The sequence below is a fragment of the Epinephelus moara genome, chromosome 12 (assembly GCF_006386435.1).
Source record: "Epinephelus moara isolate mb chromosome 12, YSFRI_EMoa_1.0, whole genome shotgun sequence".
NCBI classification, from domain to species: domain Eukaryota; kingdom Metazoa; phylum Chordata; class Actinopteri; order Perciformes; family Serranidae; genus Epinephelus; species Epinephelus moara.
The window spans coordinates 12,012,321-12,038,822 of NC_065517.1; the positions used below are offsets into that span (position 1 = coordinate 12,012,321).

At 40.2% G+C, this 26,502-nt stretch overlaps 1 protein-coding gene across 1 annotated transcript in view; it reads left to right on the plus strand.

Moving 5' to 3' along the window:
• Nucleotides 1–26,502, plus strand: part of LOC126399179 (interphotoreceptor matrix proteoglycan 2-like) — a 56,494-nt gene that overhangs the window by 20,839 nt on the left and 9,153 nt on the right. The window contains exons 10-16 of the mRNA XM_050059009.1: nucleotides 1,331–1,351; nucleotides 3,730–3,923; nucleotides 4,148–4,203; nucleotides 5,166–8,133; nucleotides 8,587–9,269; nucleotides 20,623–20,842; nucleotides 24,787–24,994. Coding sequence (XP_049914966.1) covers nucleotides 1,331–1,351; nucleotides 3,730–3,923; nucleotides 4,148–4,203; nucleotides 5,166–8,133; nucleotides 8,587–9,269; nucleotides 20,623–20,842; nucleotides 24,787–24,994 — 4,350 coding nt within the window. The remainder of the gene's footprint in view (nucleotides 1–1,330; nucleotides 1,352–3,729; nucleotides 3,924–4,147; nucleotides 4,204–5,165; nucleotides 8,134–8,586; nucleotides 9,270–20,622; nucleotides 20,843–24,786; nucleotides 24,995–26,502) is intronic.

Consider the following 26,502-nt stretch of genomic DNA (forward strand, 5'->3'; position numbering starts at 1 on the left):
GAAATTGAACTCAGGTGTGATCAACCACAGTTATGTTTTAACAGGAGCTGGGGGGCAAACACTTTTTCACACAGAGCCATGTAGCTTTGGATTTTTTTCTTCCTCATTAATAAAACCCTTCATTTAAAAACTGCATTTTGTGTTTACTTGTGTTATCTTTGACTAATGTTTAAATTTGTTTGATGATCTGAAACATTTAAGTGTGGAAAACATGCAAAAAAGTAACAAATCAGGAAGGGGGCAAACACTTTTTCACACCACTGTATTTGTATGAAATATACTAAAACTCTAATTCTAACATGTCTTAGTTGTTTTGTAAAGAGAATTGGCACAAGGAGACACAAGAAAGAACAAAAACACACAGGCAGCACATCAGTCAGTGACAAGACTGGTACACAGCGATGTTGGACTCAAGTGCACGACTCAGGAGACAGTTCAGTTGGAGAATCAAAAGTCTTTACTTGACAAAAAGGGTTCGATACACAGGCATGCAGTCAGACAAGCAAACAATCCAAAAAAGGGCAAGGCAAAAGACAAGGTCAAAAAAACACAAACGAGGATCTAAAAGACCAGGACCACTAACACTGAGAAAAATGCTGTAACGCCTGACACAAGGTACAAAGACGAACTGGCACAAGGAGCAGGGTGCACACAAATTAAATCCACAGAGGGGGGCAGGGATAATTGGACATGGGTGAAACAAATCAGGGCGGGGCAGGTAAGCGCAGAAGCGGGAAACACACGAGGGCAGGAAGTGGGGATGTGAAATGAGAGGAGAGGTGAATAACAAAATAAAACAGGAAGTTAATCGAAATAATGAAAACAATGAAAAACAGAAAAACATGACCTAGTAGGTAGCTTGACAAGACATGACAGGCAAATGTTATATTTTGACATTTCAATGTGGAGTAATTGGTTTTGGGAATGTTTGTACCAATGAAATTTGGATTTTAAAGGTTATATGTCATGAATGTTTTCTACCAGACTTGTCGGATATAAATTACGTCACTTTAATTTCATGGACTGAATCAAACATCAGATCCACAGAGTCCTGATGAAGCATTAACAGAGCTTTTGATTGTTAAACTCATTGATTTATCGCTATAGATGGTTCAGCTTTGATTGTTGCATCTTTTGTCAAAGATATTACATGCTGTAAAGAAATACGGCAGACTAGAAGTTTTCAAATGCTTTAGTCATGTGTAGAATCTGAGCGACACACTGGCACATTTTCATTCCTTCCATTTTATCTTCCTTTTCCTGTTTTTTTTCTTCCTGTTACAGTTTTATTTCCAGCTATTAAACCTTCTTTTCTTCTGCCCAATGCAAGCGAGACGCAGGACACTGACGGGTAAATGAAACATTCCCTGTTGTATCCACCTCCCCTTGTGTGTTTGTGCAGGTTCTTGCCAATATGCAGCTCAGCATTTATTTGGATCCAAGACAGACACCGAAACATGGATTATTTTACCCAAGACTGTTTAACACAGAGAAGAAATGTCAGAGTGGCTTGTGAGGACCAAATGACTGCTGAGACAAGAGGATATTTGGCCTGTGAATCTCTTTCTCATTAAAGGTTAACACAAGCTGTATGGTGCAGATTTTTTCCCCCCAAAGTTTTTTTCTAAATCACTCAGCCTTCCCTCTCATTATCAGAGAAGGCAGGTGAGCAGTGAAACAGGGAGACTTGTGGATACAGTAATTGTCAAGCTGCTCCCCCCGTTAATTTGCCTTCCCCTGTGGTGTCTGGCGCTGTCACGGCCAATAACACGGAGGCGAGGCCTCAGCGGGAGCTCGTCCTCTAATCTTATGAAGGATTCACAACTCCTCCTGCTTTAGTCTGCCAGACTCCAGCTCTCACAAAACAAAGAAACACATTTAGTGTCAACTTCTGTCATTATTTACTCTATTTATTTCAATTTAAAAAGAAGAAGAAAGAAATGAAGAATATGTTTCTGCTGACAACACATTTTGATCCAGAAAACAGTTGTTTCTATTTTTGTCTAGTGAGTTTTTTACCACAGTGCAAAAATTTCAAAACTGTGATTTAGTCAGTTGTAAGTCGGGTTTAAATGTGTACCAAAGTTAAAAACAACACTTAGCTCCACTAATCACTATTTTTATATTTTAGATCAAATGGCTTTGGATACTGTAAAAAGGGAAGCTTGTACTAACAAAGCTAGAGAAAATGATGACCCTGACTCTGCAGTTTCCCCCAGCGTTTTAGCATCTTTTAGCTCATTGTTTTGATTTTAAGGCCATAAATGGACTGTTTCAGTAAGTCTTAAGTCTAATGTTCACTCTTCTTTTAGCTCTGGTTTGATCTCCTTTGACTCATAAGAAAAATATCTGTCCCTTTAGCTACTAAATGTTCCACTGTCTTTTTTAACTGTGTCTGTCGCCTGTTTGGGGCTCAGCATGGAGTATACAGTGGCTTTGTCAGAGCTTGTTAAATGAAAACAGGAAATCTGCCATAACTTTAACAACCATATATACAAGAAAACTAATAGGTAAAAGAGGTCTTAAAAGCTCATTAGAATTGCAGTTTGTCCACACTACAAGTAGTCATTGTTAATAAGCGAAATATTAATAAGTGGGACTCTGATGTCACCTGGGAAAAGGAGGTTTTGAAATCAGACAATAAGGAAGAGGAAACAAGCCAAAAGAGTACAGCTCTGCATATGCCAGATAAATGAAAATAGATCTTTGAAACCAAGGTGTACACATAAAAAGACAAAAGGGAAAGAATAAAGCTGTTTTGCTTGTATTCAGGAAGGTTGATCTCCCCAGAAGAAGTGTTCAAGGCACATTTCCCTGCATGAAAAGTTAAAAACCCTTTAATGTGTGGGCTGCACCCACGTGCCTCCACCGCCTGCCTTCATCAGAGCAGAAGTAAGAACAAAGCTTGACTTAGATGCTTAGAATAGATGCTGGGTGACATCATGATTTGGCAACAGGTGGAGCATATTCAACAGCAGGAAGTGGGTTTAAACACATACTACCTGTGACTCCACTCAGCACACAGTAGCAAGCATCCAAAACATCAGGGAGCATACCTTGAAGAAAGCCAAAAATGGATCAGAAATTCAGGACACCAGCCGTCTATAGAGTGGAGACAACATGTGTGTTCATAGACTCTAAACACCATCAGGTCCACTCCAGACAAAGAGCTGTCTGAGTCTGGAATAAAGTGATGCAGTGGATGTTGTGAGACACAGAGCCACCACTGCAACCTAATGAAGAAGTGCTTTTGTTTGGCAGTCATCAGTTCTCACAAAAGCATGGAAATTCCTACCATCCCATTCCAATCAGAGTCACATCTCAGCAAATCAGCTTATTCTCTCTTGATGACGATAGCTGTGCAGAATATTGATGAAGCTTTGATGCAGTCTCCTTTAAAAAAAAAAAAAAAAAAAGAAAAAAAGTTGAAGTTATTCATGGCCAGCATTCTGAGTGTGCCTCTCTTTACTGCAGCACCACATGACTTTTGATTACCTTTGTTGATCACCTGCTGTGTGTAAAACTGAGGTCTTCTCTCCGCAGCTCCTGCTGAGAGTCAGAAACCCTTTAATCCAAAGTTATTATTAACATTTACAGAACTTGTGACACAGACAAAAGCACCATAACAGTAGGGCTGTATCTGAAGAGGGCTGATATAGATTAGTTGATCAATACAGTTTCTGTGAAGAATCGGAGCTCTGAATCACAGAGATATTATCTCCTTTTCAGGCCCGGAGGAATCTCAGTGCACTACTCTCTCGTCTTTGAGATTAATTCACCCAAAATCACCTCTGAGAATTCAGAAACGGAGACTGGCACCTCGGAGTCTTCAGTCAACTCTGGCCTCAGGGAAATGATGACCAAGGCTTTGCGTGAAGAGGCCTCACTGCCAATCGATCTGGACTCTCTTAACTTTGAACCAGGTACAGTGTTAGCATCTCTGAACTGATTTTTTTTTTTATGCTGTCACTTCTACTAAATGCAAAATGCAGTAAATGTAATCGGTTTGCAGCATATTACAGCTATCTGAAATATCCCAACTATCCACTACAGCAAACTGCCGGGAAAATGTGAATTATTTATGGTATTTAATCCAACTCATGTATCTCAAGTATTAAAATGCATTGTGCTACTTTCTTTTTGACAGAAGCAATCCTCCTACCAGCACTGACCGCAACCTCCACAGTAGAAGTAGTGAATGAGGTGAGAGATTTTATACATACTACTTGAACTAGACTCGGGAAAGGAGAATATTAAGATATACAGAAGTTTGATTATTTTTGAGGTTGTTGTGGTTATAGAGAATGAAATAACTGAGAAAAGAGTATGTGAGGAGTCTGTAGTATCTCGTGTATAACATTAATTACTAGCATACTAACACTAACAGGGAAAAAGGAAAAACAATGAGATAAATTAATGCTATAAGAAGCGGAGAGCTGCAGATTTGGTGTTGATTCTCAGTGGGATTTGCACTACAAAAAGGCTCTTACAATTGACAGATTAGATTAAAATATATCCCTAAACATTTGTTGTTAAGTGTTATTTTACATGTCCTGTAATTTACTCATAATTTCCCAGGAAGTTTCGAGTATATAACAAATTAATTTGGTTCTAATTGTTGGGAAAGTAGGGACAGATGTTGACTGACATAATTTTTCCAGTCATTAACATTTTAAAAGTTCTTTAAAGCAAAATTCAAACATGTATTGAAACTCAAGAAAATGTTAATTTATTATTGGAAACTTTATTCTCTGTATTTGATATATTGTTCCATATGCTTGCCTGTAGACAGATTTTACGTTTTTGAATATTCAGCTGACCTATTGTGCACTGACTAAAAGAATTTTGGTTATGCAAGCAATTAATTAGACCTAATTAGAATACACTGTCTACCCTTTTCCCTTTAATTAGTACCAGATTGCTTGGAATTTATAGTTAGAAATTTGTTCCTTTTTAAGAAATTGGATGGAAACTAACGGACCCGAAACTTAAAGTATTATTGATAATTGATGATTATTGAATAACATGAGCTCTTGGAATTAAATATTTATAAGTTAAGGTTGTAAAATACTTTGCGTAACATTAAATGCAATTTCACTGACAGATGACAACTATTGCAACCTCTTAAATTGCATTAATAATGTCATACATCCATCTTTCTACAGTCCAGTGAGCCCGATTCACATAACGAGTTAGAAGTTTTCACTGATGAGCCAGAAGTTGATAAACCTCGGCTAGTGGCTCCCCTCACACCCATGGAGAAGGAAAATGCCCTTGTGACCCTGCTAGATCCCACAGCTGTCCCAGATGATGAGACGACGGCAGTGACTGGTGGGATGGCGGAGAGCAGCGATCATTCCCTGGACTCAGGGGATATTACTGATGAGTCAGAGGCAATTTATGTGAGTGAGCCCGAGCCGTCAAATGAGGAAGAGGAGGTAGAAGAATTGCCGATCATTACACACGAGATTGAAACCATTCATCATGATGAAACTGGTGAACTTGTGAGAGACTACATCCCAACCCCTTCTGTGATGCTCGAGCTGGATACAGATGCTCCATATATCAGTCTGTCTCCCAACCTAATATCAGAAGAAGACCTGACTCCCATCGATGAGGAAAGTGAGAATCCTAGTTTAGATGTTGTTAGTACCACCACACAGATATTACTAACTACAATTCCTGCCGGAGAGGAAGTGTCTGATGTGGGACTCCCAATAACAACTCTTTTAGGTATCACAGGCCAGCCGCCCACTGAGCCAATAGTAAACCTTCAAGAAGATGAAGAAATTAATGCTCTCCCAGATGAGGAAGTGGCTGAATTGGGTGTCCCCAAACCTTATGACCCTGATGAGGTCTTGGAAACAGTGGCTCAGGATGTTGAGTTGGAAACTGAGGTTGATTTGCAAGAACCAGAGAGAGAATTAGTGGTGGAACATGATGAAGAAGACTTTGAGGCTCTGCAGCCAACACCTGATCAAACTGAAATTTATGAAGCAGAGGAAGGGGAATTAGAGGTTTTGGAGCCAGAGGAAGAAATAGTTAAAGAGGAAGATTTGGCTGAAGTTTCAGAGCCAGAGGAAGAGTTAGCTGGAGTCTCAGAGCCAGAGGAAGACGTAGCTGAAGAGGAAGATGTATCTGAAGTTTCAGAGCCAGAGGAAGACGTAGATGAAGAGGAAGATGTAGCTGAAGATTTAGAGCCAGGGGAGGAGGTGGCTGAAGTTTCAGAGCCAAAAGAAGACATAGCTGAAGAGGAAGAAGTAACTGAAGAAGATGTAGCTGAAGTTTCAGAGCCAGAGGAAGAGGTAGCTGAAGATGAAGATTTAGCTGAAGTTTCAGAGCCAGAGGAAGAGGTAGCTGAAGAAGAAGATGTAGCTGAAGTTTCAGAGTCAGAGGAAGAAGTAGCTGAAGAGGAAGATGTAGCTGAAGTTTCAAAAACAGAGGAAGAGGAAGCTGAAGATGTAGCTGAAGTTTCAGAGCCAGAGGAAGAGGTAGCTGAAGAAGAAGATGTAGCTGAAGTTTCAGAGCCAGAAACAGTTGCTGAGGAGGAATATGTTACCAAAGTTTCAGAGCCAGAAGAAGTATCTGAACAGGAAGACATAGCTGAAGTTTCAGGGCCAGAGGAGGAGTCTGTGGAGGAAGATCAAAATGAGGTAGCAGCTTCAGAACCAGAAGAAATAGAGGAGACAGAGCTCCCTGAAATTTCAGAACCAGTTGAGGTTTCAGAGCCAGAAAAATATGAACCAGAGGCAGAAACAGACAGTGGTGCATTTCAGATTTTGAATGAAGGAGTGGAAGTTTTGCAACCAAATGAGGACATAGTTGAGGTTACAGGAGAGGTAAATGGGGAACCAGAAGAAGGTATAAGTGAGGTGCCATATCCACTTCCAGAATCTGCAAAAGATGACGAGGTTTCAAAACAAGCTACAGAAGTAGAAGACGATTCAAAACTTGCTGGGGATGTAGATGAGGTTTATGAACAAGAAGATGAGGTGGTTGAACCCACAGGACCAGAAGAAATAGTATTTGAAGTTTCCAAGGAAACAGTACCTGAAGTGTCTGAATTGGAAGTAGAGTTAGTTAAGGAGGAATCAGCTGATGTTTTGAAACCTGTAGAAGGAGAAGAGGAGGTCGCTGAGGTTTTAGAACCAGAGGATGAGGCTGTAGAATCAGAAGAGGACGTGGTGGAGATTTTTGAAGAAGAAGAAGTTAACCAAACTCCAGCGCCAGGTGAAGGTGTGTTTGACGCATCAGCACCAGCATCTGAACCAGAATTAGCACCAAAACAGGAGGGGCATGAAACTGAAGTGGCAGAACCAGGAGATGAGGTAGTTGAGGCTGCAGACTCAAATGAGCCTGTAAAGGATTCAACTGAAGAAGTGGTAGAGGTTGTAGAGATAGCTGCAGAACCAGCGGAAGAGTCAGAAGAAGTAGCAGATGTAACACAACCAGAGGAGGATGTAATTGTAAATGTAAAACCGGAGGAAGTGGTTCCACTACCAGAGAAAGAGCCCGTGGACATTGCTGAACCACAACCTCCACCAGAGGCTGGAGAAGAGACAGCCGATGTCTTTGAGCAAGAACAAGAGGAGGTAGTAGAGAATCCAGCATCAGAACCAGGAGAAGGCATAGATCATGTTACACCAGGTACAGAAGAGTTACCTGGGCTTTCAGAGCCAGAATCAAAAGAGGAAGTAGTAGTTGATGTCCCAGAACCAGAAGAGGAAAGAGTTGATGTCCCAGAACCAAATCCAGAAGAGGGGATAGTTGAGGAACTAGAACCAGAAGAAGATGTTACTGAACCGCCAGCCGAATCAATTAAAATCTTTTACCCCTTGGACGGCAGGGAAAATCTTCACTTCAGAGAAGATACTTCTCAGGTTGTTGAAGATAACGAGTTTCTTCCACCAGTCATACCGGACTATCACCGGCCACATGAGGAAGATAACTTAGCCATCATACCAGCAGACATCCAACCTTCTGATGAAGATGTAGGTGAACCTGAGCATGAATATCCCATTATCGAGGATGTTGAAAGCGTAGACACACAAGTGGACAGTGACACTGGGGCCGCCCCATCTACAGAAATGTCAAATAGTGATCCACAGTTTGAAACTGCTTTTGATACTGCAGGTGAGGAATACGAATTATTGTGCGATTAAAGGCAGTAGATTATGTTAATATAGTTGTGCACTGACATTTAAGCAGATAATTAAAGATCCTTTGACATATTAATATTCTATTTTCAGGGCTGCATGCCTGCTGATTTTTCTTGTTCTTTATTTTAAATGCAGCAACCATGACTCTTCACTTGTTCATTTTGAAAGATAGTATGATACATGCTGTAGCAATGTTTACAATGAATTCCTGATTGTCAGGCTTGATTTCTGGATTATCTAAAATACCAAGGAGAAATATCTAATGTATCATCTCAGTGCAAAAGTGGGGATTCCAACTTAAAATTTAGGGTGAAGCAGTTTGAATGTATTATGTATAATTCTCTCAGCAGGCACATTTTTGTAATTTGTGGAAATCCTTTGTGAACACTCTAACCTAATTCAACCTTTTTTACCTGATATTTCAAAGAGGTGACAGCTCCAGACAACCACGACACATCAGAGGGCACCGAAGTCACAGAAGACTTGCCGCAGGAGACACAACAAAGTGATTTATTCCCAGAGAGAGACATCAGTGTAACGGCAGCACCGGTTTCAGACTTCCTCCCTACACCTCCGGCAACTTCTATTGATGTGTCTGAATTGTCCGCACCCATTCCGACTATAGACTCCGGACTCTTTGAGGTAGCAGAGGAATCTGTAATCCCCTTGGCTCCCGAGTCTTCAGAGGATGATGGCTCAGAGCCAGAGGCGGAATCAGAGTCGTCTGTCATCATTATCGATGAAGACTTGGAAGGGGCAGTGCCTAAAGGAGGCGAAAGCCAAACCAGCCCACCTTCAGTGACAGAAGATGCCATTGATGAGGTTGTAAGGGACCTGGCTGTGGAGCTGGATCAAATGGATGTAGTAGCAAACGAGCTGCCAGAGGAGGGGAGTGGCTTCACACCTGTGGGTGAGCGACATACCACCATCAGTGTCACAGCCCCACCTCCAATGAGATACCTGACCACGCCCTACATGACCACAGCCAGCCAAGGCAGGGAGCTGGTGGTGTTCTTCAGCCTGCGTGTCACCAACATGAACTTCTCTGTGGACCTCTTCAACAAGACGTCTTCAGAGTACAGAACCCTGGAGAACGCCTTCTTAGACATGGTAGGTCGGAAAACAAATAGCTTGCGTACATATCACTGAGTTTTAAGAACTGAGACAAAACATCTGTACCACCCTAATGATTAGTTTTTGATTTAAAAGATTTGGGCGTAGCCTATAGGCTCGTAGTTTACTAACGTTGTCCCCAGACATAGCCAGACTTTGTAGCCGAAGCCATTCTACATATAATAATATCAATTTATTAGTTATTATCACTCATTGGTAAATAACCAGTTCCTACGCAGCATTCTAACGGAATGACTGGGTATTATGTGTTGTGTCTGCTTTCTACTTGTACGGCCAGTATACTTAATAGTCAACTAATTTACTTCCCATTTGGTAATATTTACACCAATTTACCGGTGCTTACAGTAATCTGTTTCAAACAACATTTGGCTGGCTAGGTGACAAAAGTTCACTTATCAAGAGGGCTCGGCTGCTTCACTGTGGTGACTCTTGCTAGCTAGCTAGCTATCTTGATGGCCAACAGTCCCGTCCTTGGCTCGTCCAGATGCTCTCCACATTGTTTTTGCATTCTAACCGTTTAGGCACAAAATGCTTATATACAAATTATACACACATGCAACTCTCCAGAGCAAATATAAGCAGAATCTTTGTCCTTCAGAAATCAGATTGCATAAATGCCTGACTCAGGATCACAATCTTTTAACAAAAATCATGCAGTCGTGTTATATGACCCACAAAAACCTTTTCCTGAACCTAGTTTTTATTTTACCTTTTAACTTTACGGTACTATTTTATTGCACTCTCTATAAAGTGTTGGAAGTTACAAATCCCTCTTATTTGGTCAATAAACACAAAGAACTGAGATCTACTAGCTGTTATACCTTGCTCTGACCTACTCACAGTCACTGTATGATTAAAGATATCTTTTAAAAATGTGTTTTCAACAGAAAATCCTTTTAAAATGCAGATAATTCATTTTCTAACCTCCGTGTCTTGAGACATTTAAGCAAATAATTTCCTGTAGCAAAGCTTCTGACAATTAAGACAACTGAAAAACCTTGTTGGGTGTGTGACCTTCCACTATGAATTTCATTATGACTTGACAGGTAAACCAGAAACTCAAAGAAAATTAATGAACATGAGCAGCTGGCCCCTTTATTTGCAGCTTTGTTTTCATTCTGAGGAGTTCTCCAGAAGCCCTCAGAGTCAGACCCACAGCCTGTCGTGTTGTGAATGGATATGTATGGATGTTTTGGATGAATAGAGGAAGTGAAAAAATAATTTCAAGCTCAGGCAGGTACAGTATAGCTTTCATTTTACTACAAACAATGACTTGGATAAATTAATGAGGCAGTAAGAATATGCTATGGGAATATAGTCAAAGATGGGAGAAGCTACTGCTGTGAGTTCTCGTGCATTTCTTCTTTGTGAGGAAAAATACTGACATACTGTAGGTTTAACAGGACACCCAAAACCAATTCAACCTTACATGAATTTGTAAAGAAACTGCGTTTGAGTTTAAAGACAGAAATGGCTGTATTTCATTACAGTTTAATTTTCAGCAACTGTCAACATCCGGGTCAAATTTTAGATCAAATAACATCACCAAAAATAACTTTTATCAGCCTAAATACTCCTTGGGGTGCTACACAAACTCTTCCTTTTACTTAGTTTTTTATTATTGCCTGTTCCTCTCATTTGAATGCAGCTCTGATTAGCACTGCTTCCTAAAAGTGTGTAAATCCCTTCAATTAGCAGCGAGGCAGCAGTTTAATTTAGATGCCCTTTTGGATGCCTGCACTCAGCTGGTTTGAATCATTTGGATCAGAGTAGCAGCGCTGTGGTCTCTCTGTGTGGTGAGAAGCTCTTCTTTGAATAGAAAACTTTCTCTGAACTCGGCTTAATTTGAATAATATTACTTTTTTTAAATGTAGATATTCACTATAGAAGAAAAAGACGAACATTTATCAGACGGGAGAAATAAAAACAAGGCTGCGACTAACTAATTACTATAATTCTCAGTCTATAAAATGTCCAAAAAATCCTGCATATTTGAAAAACATGTTTTAATAGTATATTTAAATCTATGACTTTGTCATTTAGTTCTACCTTTCCATTTAATTTGCATTCAACCTGTCTTAGACTAAGTGCTAAGTATAGGGTTATATCTAAATTTACATTTTTGATGTTGCTTTATATTTTAGAGCATCAAATCAGAAGCTTCATATTATATCTGTATTTATTTGGAATCTTTTTAAAGGTAGGATCAGGAGGATTTTCAAACAAAATAAAATATAGACATACAAATGAAATCCTGCTTAATCATCACCGGTGGGCTTCTACTCATGTGGTGGTGACTCTGTTTGCAGAGCTCCTGCCCTTTAACTGTATTTTAATGTTTTTGTGAGCTCGGACCGCTTCTGGGCGGAGATTTCCCCAGCCAATGAGAGAGCGCAGGTGCTGTGCCCGAGCGTGTCCGAGCGTGCACCAGCGCAAGCCTTGCCTGAACCTCTTCTGTGAAGCCTTCTTCCGTACCTCCGGGCTCCGTACACCCGGGAGAGTTGAGCCTGATAGGAGGGGCCAAATTTGAATATGTGTTTACAAACAGCAACTGGAAAATCCTCCAGACCCTACCTTTAAGGACTTACTGAAGTGATTTGTTTTCTCTGAAGTGGACATATTTTCCAGTCGAACTTCTCAAAAAGCTATAATTCATCAGTAAGCCATTTGTAATGGGAAGTTCCCAGTGGTCGCTATTAGCGGGCTGTGGTTCTAGCAGGAAGCACCCCAGGTGTGACATGTGAACATTAATTAGGCGGGGTGAGGTCATGCAGGGTCAGCATGCTGTAAATAAATAAGAAATCTTTATGTGGTTTGTGTTCCTCTGTGCCTCAGCACATGTTTATACAAGATGATAGCGCCACAGAGAATCAGACCGAATAAAAATCAATCGGAACATGCGTAGTCTTGTAATCTTGATGAATTACACATTTATCCTACATTCAGACTTTAAGTGGGGGGCAAATGTTGAGGCACATGTAAAGATGAAACTTACAAATTAAGATAAAGAGCTGTTTGCTGCAAAGCTTTAAGCAGAACTGTGTCCAGGAGCCTGAACATTTGTCCAATTAACCTGTATTTGAAGCAAGAAAATGTCAGTATCTCTATCTCCACAAACTGCAATATAAACACTTGAATCTTAAAAGACATGATTGATGAAATCATTGCTGAAAAGCCCAATACAGAAAGATTTAAATATCTCTGATAATTAGAATAGAAACACAACTCAAGTGTAGCTTTAAAAGACCCACACTGTCTCACTTACATCAGATGTGGCTTAGCTAAAGCAAAATATCGTTCTTTCTAATGAGCGCTGGAAGATGAGGAGAGACAGATACTGGACTTGGAAGGCAGGGGGAAACATCTCAGGGACTTTAGGTTGAAAAGAATCCAGCTTTGGTGCAGTGTAGTCATGGTCAGAAGGAGGGCACAGGTGTTGATTTATGTCCTTCTGCGGTTAACGTGCATTCATATATATCCACAAACTCCTCAGAGGGGTCATTACATAATAAAATCTTTATCACCCAATCAATCACTGTAAGTGTATGAAGAGAAGAAAGAACTGCAAGAATATAGTTTAGGCTATTTATATAGAAGAACTAAATGTCCCTCCAAAACATGTTTTTAGCTGGACTGTGGTTAGGTGACAGGGAAAAAGATCACAGATTCTGAGAGTCTATGAACTGTTCTGGAGGAAGGAACACCATTCTTTCGAAAAAATATTCTGTCATTTGATGTTTTGATGGTGATGATGATTATAATTTTCATTACTTACTCAGGCCTTTGTATGTCCTAACTAACCAAGGCCAATGATGAAAGCCCTCCATGCCCCCAGTTTAGTGCCTTTCCATTAAGTTGCTGCCATGATAGCTCGCAGTTAGTCATGTTATAATTATATAATTAAAATTTAAATAAACATTAATTGCTGCCCAATACAAAATAGTTAAGTGAGCTTCACCTCAATCAACTACAACAGTTAAATCCTGCCTTTACATTAATGTTAATAATCTTTTGGGGTGTTGGTGGCTTAGTGGGTAGAGCAGGCGCCCCATGTACAAGGCTGTTGCCGCAGCGGCCCGGGTTCGAATCCAGCCTGTGGCCCTTTGCTGCATGTCATCCCTCATCTCTCTCTCCCCCCTTCATGCTTACCTGTCCTGTCCATTAAAGGCAAAAATGCCCAAAAAAATATCTTAAAAAAAAAAAAAAATCCTGCCTTTACATTAATGCATGAGTAATGATGATCTAGTGATATGATATATAGGACTATAACAGTTAGAGGGGAAATTCTTGTGCATTACACTTTCATATTTGTACTTAAAGGGGCAAAAAGCGAAATTGTTTCACCGCTAGGTTTGCTGTTGTGCACTGCCTGTAGACCAAAACAAAGTGTGTCATGAGCCACTCCTCCCTCTACCTCTACTCTCCACCCCCCACCCCACTCGTCTCGTCTGTGCAGCCGAGTACCGCAGCATCTCCACGGACTATCACATCCAGACGGTCCCGTTTCTTCCGCAGGCTCCACAGGCTCCACTTCACTCAGCTGCCCGATACACCCGCTGCTTCTTCCCACATTAACCTGAATAACAAACCAGGGCTTGGTGCTCCGGTTGGATCCAAACGGAGAGCTGGGGCTAACGTTAGCTTTCAGTCACTCTCAGTCTCTGCTGTGTTTAGCTATTTCCCTGCTTTCCTGTTAGTGTTGGCACTAGTCGGCTGCCACGCTAACGTCCCTACTCTTCTCCGTGAGCCGGAGCCGTGAGCCCACGAGCCCGCCAGGCTCACGGAGACGAGTAGGAACGTTAGCATTAGCACTAGTCGGCTGCCACGCTAACGTTCCTACTCTTCTCCGTGAGCCCGCGGCTCATGGCTCCGGCTCACGCAGAGTAGGGACGTTAGCGTTAGCTCCTGGAGTTAGCACTAGAGCTACTACGGCTACTGGAGTAACTTGCAGCTATGGAGCGCTTCTACCAGCTCTTCTAGTCACTGAGCCTCGCCTCCATCTCAGCAAATATATTAAATTTATTACAGGTACCATCATCATTGAAGTAGGCAGGGNCACATAGCAATTTTTTAATTCCTTCAATCTAGAAATGATGAATTTCGCTTATTGCTCCTTTAAACTAGCTGGGGTCATAAATAACTTGCTGCTCCCTGTTAGGTTGCTACAGTATGAAGCTGTTGATGCAATCTGATTCTGTCCAGCATTTCATGTGAATGCCTGAAATTCATTATGATATGTCAACAGATTCATTAGTTTTACAACTTGGTTAAGTAATTCTCGTGTTTTCCTCACTTGAATTAAAGGTCAAGAGTTGTAAAGACAGCTTTTAAATCATACTAACATTTCTAAGAGGCAAACCTGCTCTTTGGCTGACTTAATCCTCAGTGAGCCGCAGTGTATCTGCAAATGTGGTGAAAGAGATTAAAGTAATGTCTTCAAGTGAAGCACTAGCAATGTCTTTTTGTGATTTGGGTGAACTATCCCTTTAAATCAGAAAGCTATAACATACCTCCACCTAAACTACACAATTCACTGATTTTATTATTTTAATAATGGATTTTAAATCTATTATGCATCACATTTATAGAGGCCTCAACTAGTCTTCAGAAGAAATTTACTCTTTAAATCCACTTCACCCTTATTTTGGATTTGTTCTTAGGTAATAACAGAATCTATGCACACTTAAGAGCACACTGATGCACATTTGAGCACTGACATGTTTGTGCAAAATAATTGGTCGTTGAATTTTCTTCAGTTCTACAGTTTAAATTACTATGATATTTTTTATCATGTATTGAATTTTTTGGGAACCATGCCAATACTTTGGTGTTGTGCCATCCAGACAAAATATAAGCAAGTGCTGTCACACAGATATAAGGATCCTAAAATGTTTCCACACGTCATTGTGAGATTTTATGCTTTCAGAATGACGGGCAGTTTGTCAAGATTGAGTGAAGATTCAAACATCAGGCAGCTGCATATTACGGGATTAAATGTCAATAAATTCTATTTTATTAAAGATGGTTATTTTTTTCCGACACTTAACAGATATTTATGGCAATTTTTGCATGACAGCAGAAATAGGAAATTTATTTTGTAGCTGCTCTGTGTGTGTGTGTGTGTGTGTGTGTCTTGAAATGATAAATACATTCATAAGCAGTACTGGCGGCGACTGCCACTGATGTGATTATGTTGTTTACTGAAGAGATGCAGTTAAGCAGCACACTGCTCACTGAGACGACTAACGGTGGCTTCACTTTGTTTCAGTCACAAGTTTTCTTCACTTATTTCTTCTGTCATCAAGGCAAGGTCGCTTTTTATTTTAAGGAGTCTTCACCTCAAACTAGACACCACGTCAACAAATTAGTATCTTTCAAAATCCAGTTAAACTCTCCAAAAGGCCTGCCGCATTTCTGCATAGCACACAATTAAACAGAAACACTCGACAGTTTTGTTTCTCTAATTCCCATATGGCCGTTCATAATTACCTCTATTGATGCAGTTAACAAAACGAAATGAAAAGTAAAATCTATTCAGAAAATGCAGGTCTCTTAAGGATTTGGAGCATTTTTTTTTACGGGGCAATATATAGTCCTGAGCCAATATATTCTATTCATGTGATAATTACTGTGTGTCTCAGCATTTGAATTAATTTTTCACTGCTGTCAGCGATAAACAGCAGCACACCCGAGGACATGGAGAAAGAGCAGGTGACTAAAAGGATGCTAGTTTGATTCCTCAGATCTAACAAAGAAAACATTTCTTAAAGCTTCTCTTGTGGTCTCAAGACTAATTTATTTTAGAGCACTTGACAGAATTGATGTTTTTAAGACAGGAAAAAAAGTGTTGCTCGACACTTGTCTTTCATGTCGGGCAGATGGAGAATTTTGCAATGACCCAAAAAATGTTATATTTTGTCTCACAATGTGATTGGTAGTGATATTATCAGTGCCATGGAGATAGCAGTTATAAATCCACACCGACCTGCAGTTGTCTGTCAACAGTAGCACCTGCGGAGTTGAGAGGACAGAGGCCTTCACCAGGCTGACTGACAGCAGACATTTACTGAACCAGAATATTTTTTATGCTGGTGCCATTGCAGGAAATCAACGATGTCCGTATTTTTTGATTCACTGATTTTATTTTCCAACCCACTGTAGCAAGTGAGTGGAATCTGCTACAGACAAAGAGGTGATCAATCACTAAATGTACAGTTAATATGGTAAACACCCATATACAGCAGGATACCATCAGTAAATGAGTCAGAAATAGACACGGACCATTAAAGAATGCAGGGGGTCTCTGGTTATCATGGAGATGACTGAAACCTTTCACCGAAGCATGAATTGAAAATGTCGCACTGCTCTTTAATTTCCGTCAAGCTACACTTTTCAAAAGTGTCGAGAGCCCAACCATAAATCGGCCTTTATTGCTCATGAGCAAGGCATCTACCTGTCATCTACATTGGAAAGTGACATTCATCAAGCTCATTAGCTCAGTTACAAATGGAGCAGTATGTTTATTCAAGCAATGCATTTGTACCAAGGACTCCTGTCTCAAATGTCAAATCATTGCTTTTCTGTGGGACGATTTATATGTCACCATGCAGTTCAATAAAACTGAATGGTGACAGGAGGGCTACCTTCAATTTAAACTCTTCAGTTCTCCATCAAGGCAGTTTGCTGTTGGTCAACAGGGTTAATGTGCGTCAGACCTCACCAAAGTTGAACTTGGCGTGAAAAATTTGCACAGATTTTCCACATCCCCCTGAGTGAATACAGTGATCGCACAGATTCTACTGAAATATCACCTATTTAAATGGTGGTGCTGCTGATGCTGCTGATGTTGTGAAACATTGACAGGTCGCAATCTGTGAACAGGGATTTTTTTTGTAGACTTTCTATCAACATTAAACTCTATTTTGTATTGTTATGGTATAATGGGATGTTGTTTTATGTATCCTTCATGAGGTTATGTTTTTCATTTTCCAACAGATGTAAAGTAATAACGGTCCTAATAACAAAAACAGCATTACACTGATGGAAAAAGCAAAAAAGTAGAAATGAGCACTGAAATAAAATTGTATTTCTGTTGAAAAGAGAAACTCAGAAAAGCAGAGTAGTAAGTATAACATAACTCTGTTATTGCATTAGTGGAGTCACTACTGTGGAAATGTACATTATACTAGTTTACCATATTAGTCATGGTATTAATGCAATTCCTCCCCTCCTCTTTCTTTTATACTTGGCCTATCTTTGTTCATGCTGGTGATTATTGCACTTTATTCGAGAAAACATGGTGAAGAAATAATATATTTTACATGGAAATATTCTGTTATGTTGTTCTTTGTATGTACCTTGCTATACTATTACTTACACACCATTACTCAATACTATTACTCTTATTCAGATTATTTGAATATTTGTTTCTACATTTTCTGTGTGTGTCGTGGTGGCTGCTACTGTGTTGTATAATGACAACAAAGCTAAAACTTGAAATGAATTGAAGGCAGATATTGCCAGGGCATCACTGTCTTATACTGGAGTCTGGGACACGATATAAAGGTGGGTGAGTGAAGTCCCAATGAACACTTAGGCACTTAGTCAGTTTGATCCACAAAACTAGCCTAACATACAGCTGGGTAATTAAAAACAGACAGCAGGGCACATGTGCACACCGAAGGGTCCGATCATGATGATGTGAATCATATGTTATGATCAGTGGTGGAGGAAGTATTCAGATCCTTAAGAAACACTACTAATATACCACAAAAATGGTAAAAATTCGTCAGTGAGTGGAATTTCAACTTTATTTATATGGCACTTCTCATACGACAGTAACACAAAGTGCTTCACAGAGGTTAAAAACAACAAAGATCCGGGGTGTCGGTGGCTTAGTGGTAGAGCAGGCACCCCATGTACAAGGCTGTTGCCGCAGCGGCCCGGGTTCGACTCCAGCCTGTGGCCCTTTGCTGCATGTCACTCCCTCTCTCTCTCCCCCTTTCACGCTTGTCTGTCCTATCAAATAAAGGCTAAAAATGCCCAAAAAAAATCTTAAAAAAAAACAAAGATCCAAAACAGAAAACAAAAAAAAGGGAAAACACACACACACACACACACACACTAGCTATCACTAAAGAGACATGGCCGAGCGCTGAGACCCGAGGCAAGGAAAAAGCCACCTCTGGGGGCCGTCCACACCAAGGTGCAGTGCCCTTCAGCCACCCAGGTCAGAGCGGTCTCCCGACGGCACCCCCATCAGGAGACCAGGAACAACTCTCAGTGTGGTAGGCCCCCATGAGGAAACACTGGAGCTAAAAACTGAGGGACTAAAACAGTAGGATAGGGTAAAAGGTATAAAAAGAACCAAATAAACAAAAAGCTATTTAGCTCATAAAATTGAGTTAATAGCTAGGTAAGAATGATCTAAAACAGAGACATAAAATGCATCAAAACTAAAACCTATAACCAAAATAACAAAAGATAAAGGTTAAATGAGATAAGAACGTAAAAAGAGGAAGGGTAAGAATATAAAAAATAAATAAAAAATAGATAATAGATGGATAAATCGGTTATAAGAGGAATTTAAAATAGATAAATAAAGAGATCAGTTAAAAGCCTGATTAAAAAGATGAGTCTTGAGCCTCTTTTTAAAAACATCAACAGTCTCTGCAGCCCTGAGGTTCTCCGGCAGGCTGTTCCACAATCGGGGGCCATAATAACTAAATGCCGCCTCCCCGTGTGTTTTAGTCCTAACTTGTGGTATGGTTAAAAGGCCGGTGCCGGAGGACCTCAGGGTCCGCGAGGCTTGATATGGTAAAAGCAGGTCAGATAAATAAGAAGGCCCAAGACCGTTAAGACATTTAGAAACTAATAAAAGAACCTTAAAATCGATCCTGAAGTGCACGGGGAGCCAATGCAGAGATTTTAAAACTGGTGTAATGTGCTCCCGCCCTCTGGTCTTCGTCAGCACTCGTGCAGCTGAATTCTGTAATAACTGTAGATTTGAGATACTCTTTTTGGGAAGACCAGAGAGCAGGGCATTACAATAATCTAACTTACAGGAGATAAAAGCATGCATCAGCACCTCCGTGCTGGCCTGAGAGAGAAACGGGCGGACTCTGGCTATATTCTTAAGGTGGTAGAAACCTACCTTTGTTATGTTTTTAATATGTGGAATAAAACAGAGCTCAGAGTCAAAAATCACACCCAGATTTTTTTTACAGATTGTGTTGGTTTAATATCCTGTAGTTTTGGTAAAAGTTTCTCTCTCTGGCCTTCAGGACCAATGACTAAAACCTCTGTTTTGTCCTGGTTGAGCTGTAGGAAATTCACTGCCATCCATGACTTGATATCTAAAATACAGTTTAAAAGGCTATCAATTGGCCCTGTGTCATCAGGAGACACGGCAATGTACAGTTGCGTATCATCAGCATAACTATGAAAGCTGATGCCGTGCCTCCTGATGATGTCCCCCAGGGCAAGCATGTAGAGATTAAAAAGAGTTGGACCTAAAATTGACCCCTGGGGGACCCCACACTTTATCTCATGGGTTCCTCAGGAACATGTATCCATATTTACAAAGAAGTGTCGATCAGTAAGGTAAGAGATGAACCAGTTATAAACAGTTAAAAACAGTACCAGAGAGGCCGACCAGGTGCCTCAGTCTATTTAATAAAACGTGATGGTCTACTGTATTGAAGGCGGCGGTTAGATCCAGTAAAACCAAGACTGTGAGTTTATGGTTATCTAAATTGCACCTGATGTCCTTTAAAATCTTTAAAAGGGCTGTCTCAGTACTGTGGTTCATCCTAAAACCAGACTGATACTTCTCTAAAGTGTTATTTGTATTTAAAAATCATTTACTTGGGTATAAACCAGTTTTTCTAAAATTTTGGTTCAAAATGGTAAGGAATTTATAATTAAAGAACTTAATCGACCCCAAACTGCATTTACATGTTTTTCTTGTTTTTCCTCAATGCAGCACTTTTGTTTCATGCTGTTTCTGGTATTCTGAAAGGTTTTGTAATTTCTGCAGGATTCAGTCAGGATGGGGGAATCTGTAATTTTTCGAAAATGGTGTAATTTTCTCCTAATGTCTTCCTTGTGTGAATGAGTTCTGCAGCTTCTCATGCATAACAGATGAGGTGATTTGATAAATGTAACCAAACACTCAGCCATTAATATCAAATTAACTGTCAAATGTTTAACAGCTTTTTTCCTCTGAGGGATACTCGGTCTGCCACAAGGCCTCAGAGACATTCAGGAGCTGTTTCAGAATGACAGAAATGGTCTACAAAGTGATGTTCCGCTCTGCTTCTGCCAACAGCTCATGCCGTACTTGCAGGCAAACCTGACAGGCTTCAAAAAACTGGAGATTCTTAACTTCAGGAAGGGCAGCGTGGTTGTCAACAGCAAAATGAAGTTTGCAAAGTCGGTGCCGTACAACATCACCAGGGCCGTCCACTGCGTCCTGGAGGAGTTCTGCTCCGCCGCCTATAAGAACCTGCACATCCAGATTGACACCCACTCTCTGGATGTTGAACCAGGTACATATACAAACAATTCTGAAAAATCTTCAAACAGCCTCAATTTTTAGAACAAGAATATAAAATGTTGCGATAAATAGCAAAAATGTCATTATTTTACTGCAATAATCATATAAAACCCATAATGTTATAAAATGTTTTTTACAGGTAACAAATTTTTTGAAAGTTTCTTCAGCAAACCTCTCTGTGTATGTCTTTGTTAAATTTTATTTTAATGTCATAAGACTTAAATTAAAGGGAATTCTGCCACTTTTTGCTTAAATGTCCAAGTGAGTGTTGATGGTAAATGTAGTCAATTGAAGCAGATGGTTCCTCAGTGTGTGCTATAATGACAGAGAGAGCTGAGTTCTCTTGCTTGCAGAGCCGTCCCAGCAGTTCCTGCTTTGTTGGCCAAAACATTGAATAGCTCAGGTTTAAAAGTTGCACCTATGCTTTAGAAACACTGAGGCTTTGTAGTCTGAACCAGTGTGATCCAGGATGCAACAACTCGTTATTTTTTCCATAATGTCAGCAGCAGTGCATTACAGCTTCACTCCTTTTGGTTTTAACCTTTCACAATAAAAGCCCAATTGAAATTATTTGCAGCATTTTGCTAGTAGGCATCTCAAAAAAGAAAAGCTTACAATAGTGTTTAGTGACAAAAATACTCCCTCAGTGGTCACTTGCCCTCTTGGCCCTGCTTGTTGCCTTTTTCAGGTTATCTACAGGATCCTGAAAGAGGTCTCCAGTACATCTTTGTCTAAATTAAGTTCAAACTTTTATGCATGTTAACACACACACGGGCTGTCCCAGGGGTCTCCCACCGTCAGTGACAACAGCAAACAAAAACTGCCCACGCTGAAATTCATTGCAGCAGAATGATTCAGTCTCTGTTGGCATCGGAAGGCAATTTGGTGTTTGCTCTCGGCAGCTCAGGTTCTAAAAGGCCCCCGCTGGCCCTATCCTCTTGCATGTAACGCAGTCCCAGCCTCGGCTTCTCTCTGCTCCATTTCTTTGGCCATACACTTGAAAAAATACAGCTGAATATCTGATTCAGCCAAAACACTGTAAAATGTGATCTTACCCATACCGTCCCCTGCACTCATATTTTTAGATGCCATTTTCGCTGTTGGAAACAACTTATTGTTGTTGCGAAGAGTTCTGTTTTTGAGCAGTATCTAGAGCATGTCCCCTAGCTACTCTGAGGCAAAATCCAACCTGTAGTTCTTCCTTGCCTCCAACTGTGTCACTGTCATGTCAAATGACGTCACTGGATGCAGGAAGAACAACAGATTTGCAGCTGTGAGCTCCGCTTTCTCTGTTAATATACCGTGCACTGAGGGATTTATTGCTTCTGTCATCAACACTGATTGGACATCCTCATAAAAAGAGTATTTTCCCTATAAATACAGAATGAGTGGGATTTTCCAAAGAAACGCTGTATAGACTTATACAAAAATAATCCTTAATCATCACTTATGACCCACTAAAAAAACAGCAAGTCAATACACTGTGTGCAGCTCTACAGTGAAAATAGATTTAACCCTTTGTAAATAGTGAAATTTGCTGTAAAGTTGGGAAATTTGGACAAAATTGCAAGGTTGTGCAGAATTTACATGAATTGGCTGAATTTGTATTAATTGTGATCGCAACATCAGGAAAACCTGGAGGGACTGATTCTGGTGAATGTTTATGCCCCAATTTGTGCATTTTCTGTGTGGATGTATGGTGTGAATGTCTTTAATTTTGACAAAGTAAAAGTCCTCTGCTACTTTCATGTTTTTATTCGGGGGAGGGGCACATGATCTGTCCCCTGCAATCCCCTTGAAATTTCCTTCAAAAAAGTTCCTCATTCATTTTACAGCTGCAGCAAAGTGATGTCCTTATGATATCTTTTTATGCGTATGATAAACCCAAAGCAGCATTTCATTATAAGTCCCATTGTTGTATCAGCAGTGCTTCTTTATGTGGATCTCATCCTTTATAAGCTTTGTATTGTAATATTCTCCACAGATGAGATGCACGCGGAGAGCAGAGATCACAAACACATTCAAATAGACTTAGTAATTATGTCTATATGTCAAATCCACCGATACACAGTGGGATTGTACAGAACATTATAGGGCAGGAATAATAGTAATGAAGATGAGAAGTGAGAGGCAGAGAGAAGTGCTGCTGCAACATCTTTTGCCTCGGAGGCGGCAAATCATATTTTTGCTGAAACAATTCGTATAATTGGTCTATGGTGATGAAATACACTCAATACTGTATCTTGCACCCAGCCGTAAATGCCTTATGCTTGTACTCATATTAATGTAGTAAAAATTTTCCATTAAAAGTAAAAGTCTATCATTCAGGTATATTCAGAAATTATCTATTAAGGTATGCACAGTGCCTTCTTTAAGGTGTTATTAATAAAGGCAGAAATATACATAAGTGGGCTGATATGTTTGTTGGAAAGTAACAAGAAATTGCAATACAGAAATGCCAAAGATGTGTTTGTTTATTAATTTAGTTTTATTGGTGTACCGGGCAGTACATAGTAGAGTAGAGGAAACACTATTGACCCAGAGGGGAAATTTGCCTTTGGCACAATGCTACAGTCTGTTGCTTCACATAAGAAAACATGAGACAAAGTGAAAACATCTTAAAAAATGAGACATTTGACATCAGCACAGCAGCTTTAAAAACAACCTGTAAGAATGAAAGTACTAAGTACTACAGTGCTTGTGTACGTATTGCACTAAAATGTAGCAGTGGAGTTCAGCAGCTCAATGCAGGATGGAACAAACAGTAGCTCCAAGCAGTTTGATTTGCTCTTTGGCACACGGAGTCTTCTTTTGATGGCAGAGATTTGTATTTAGAGAAGAGGGGATGTTGAGAATAGAGATCTCCAATGGATCTAAGATGACAGACCCCAACCCCAAGATTCCAGTTGGACCTAATAATTTAAAAAGAATATAATTACCCAACCCGTTTTTGCCAGTGCATGTCCGTGAGGAGAGAGAGAGAGAGAGTTTTATTTATGGGGCAAACCCAGTAATTAAAATTGGTACTAAAATGCTGTTTCACTGCTAACATCCTTTATCATGTAAGACACATCATATTGTTATTACCCATCTTACTGAACATAATATTTAGTAATGTTTCAGGTGTCTATTTTTATTTTATTTCTGTTGTCACTTGTTTTGTTGTTGTGGTGATGTGGACTACTGTAACTCCCACCAGTGGAAAAAGTTCAAAATGTATCCAAGTTGTGAATGTTTTTGGGTTATCCGTCTTTTCTCCACTCGGCCTCCAACAAATTTTTTCACCTTACTTTAGCTCTTGTAATCTGATCCTAAGTCAGTTTGATTGTCATGCAAGTTACACACACTGAACTTACTGTTTCTCACATGATCAGTGCTGATCTCGAGTCGTTTCGCCTCCTCTCGGGTATGTCACTAATTGATTGGGACCTGACCCAGCCCTATTGACCATAATAAAACATGAAACCCAAACCTATATAAGTCCAGGGTCAAGTCTCGAGTCCTTGGGTCTGGGTAGACCTGTAGTTGTGAGTCCACATTGATTTTATTGCTTGTTCTGTGACTGCCTGCTTGTATTCATTAACACAAACGGAGGCAGTGACATACAATATACATATTCATGCATACATCTGGATGTACTGTATGTATGTTTTACAATTAGACAGATATATACTGACCACGCGTTGTGGCATCACATTGTATACATTTCATCCATGAAACCCTCCACACATGCTAATTTCCCTGGAGTTTATCTGACGTTTAGTCTCGGAAGCCGTCCACGGCAGAGGCTAAATCTTACATTTCAATGCAGACCAGAAGCTGAGGATCTCATTAAAATCAAACACTCCTCAGCACCTCCTGGAGAGAGGAGGGTGGTTAGAGGGAGGAGCAGGCACACACTTCATGAATACTAATGTTTTCTTCCTCTTCTCGCAGCTGATCAGGCGGACCCCTGCAAGTTCCAGGCCTGTGATGAGTTCGCTCGCTGCGTGGTGAACAGCCGGACGAGGGAGGCTCAGTGTCTGTGTGAACCGGGCTTCCTGTCGGTGGATGGTCTGCCCTGTCAGAGTCTGTGTGTTCTGCAGCCTGACTACTGCCAAGGAGGGGACTGTCACATACTCCCTGGACACGGAGCTGTGTGCAGGTAAATAAGCACGCACAGGGCTTGTTAGGATGCTAGGTTTACATTCGTTATGACCAACAGCCACAGCAAAATAGTCACCTGCAATCAGAGCTGATTAGAGGGTAAAAAATTCATTTTTGGGCTGCTGTAAAACCAATAATATAAATTGAGTATGAATCATAATAGGCAACAAAAGGTTTACTTTAGCCTCCATCAAGATCCACGTGAAAGCCGCATTAATCAATATTTTTATGTGGACAAATGATGGCATGTCATGTGAAAGGTGATGAACCCACAGAGAAGTCACCCTCAGCTCTACCAAGCATGGTAGCATCTTTCACCACAGTTTTGGTTTTACAACACAGAAAGTTACTGATTTGATTTAGTCTCAAGGCTCTCATTACCCTCTGAGCCATTTACAGCAAACAAGTCCTGATAAAGCCACAGTATACTACCTGCTCAGCAGCAAATAGCAGATGGACACACTTAGCAACTAGCGATTACATATAGTGGAGCATTTAGCAGCTAAAGAGACATAAATCATTTTTTCTGAGGGAGCTTCTCATATCATTGAAACTAATCTGCCTGCATAAAATGTGATTTTTTTTCTCTCTCCAACAGATATTGTTGTTCAGTGATTTTTTTTTGTGAAGGGTCACAATCATTACACAAGGATTCTAAACAGTTCTTTTCTTTAACTTTGAATTTCACTAGATAGAACCAGCCAAATGATGTACAGTATTCTGTACACTACCAAAACAAAACAATATTCGGCTAGTATTTAATGACAGTAACCTGAAGCCAGCACACAATGGATCAAGTTGTTTAATTTTGCTCTAGAAGTGCGGTGAGCTCCAATGAAAAGCTGAGAAATTCAAAGGTTTTTGTCGTATGCCAGGCGTCAGCAGCAAAGTTAAAAGACTATCCACATTTAAAAAATATCGGCCCATTCATCAAAAGCTCATGTTGCTCAAAAGCTTAATTAGTACCATGGTTCATTAACTGTGTGTCAGTTCACACGCAGATCTTTTGGTCCTCCTGAGATTTTATTAAATTGTGACACTTTAACTGAATTAGGAGTTATTGCCTGGACTGTTAATAAACTGCCTTATGGGAAGCTGCAGCATTTCTAAAACTGTGACTGACACTGTTATAAGTTTAGCTGACAGCCAACACCTGATAGTTAGTAATGCTGTTTGAAAGTGCCTAGGATTAGGCTACTTTTATTCTATGTCATCTTTTTTCCTCGCGTAAGCAAATCCCATGAATAGACCAAAACCAACAAGGTGTTACTCTGTCTCTGAAATGATTAATTGACAAAATAATTAGCAGGTTCATTAGTGATACATAAATAGACAAGTGATAGCTGGTTGCAGCCCTGAAGTGGACTCGCAGCTTTAGAATAACCATTAAGTTATTGCACACGTTTAAACACTGACATGAAGGACACGTCTTTGCCTCAGGTGGCGTCAATATGTACCCCTTTGTACACAAAGGCTGCACATTCGTGACAGGCATGACAGGCATCA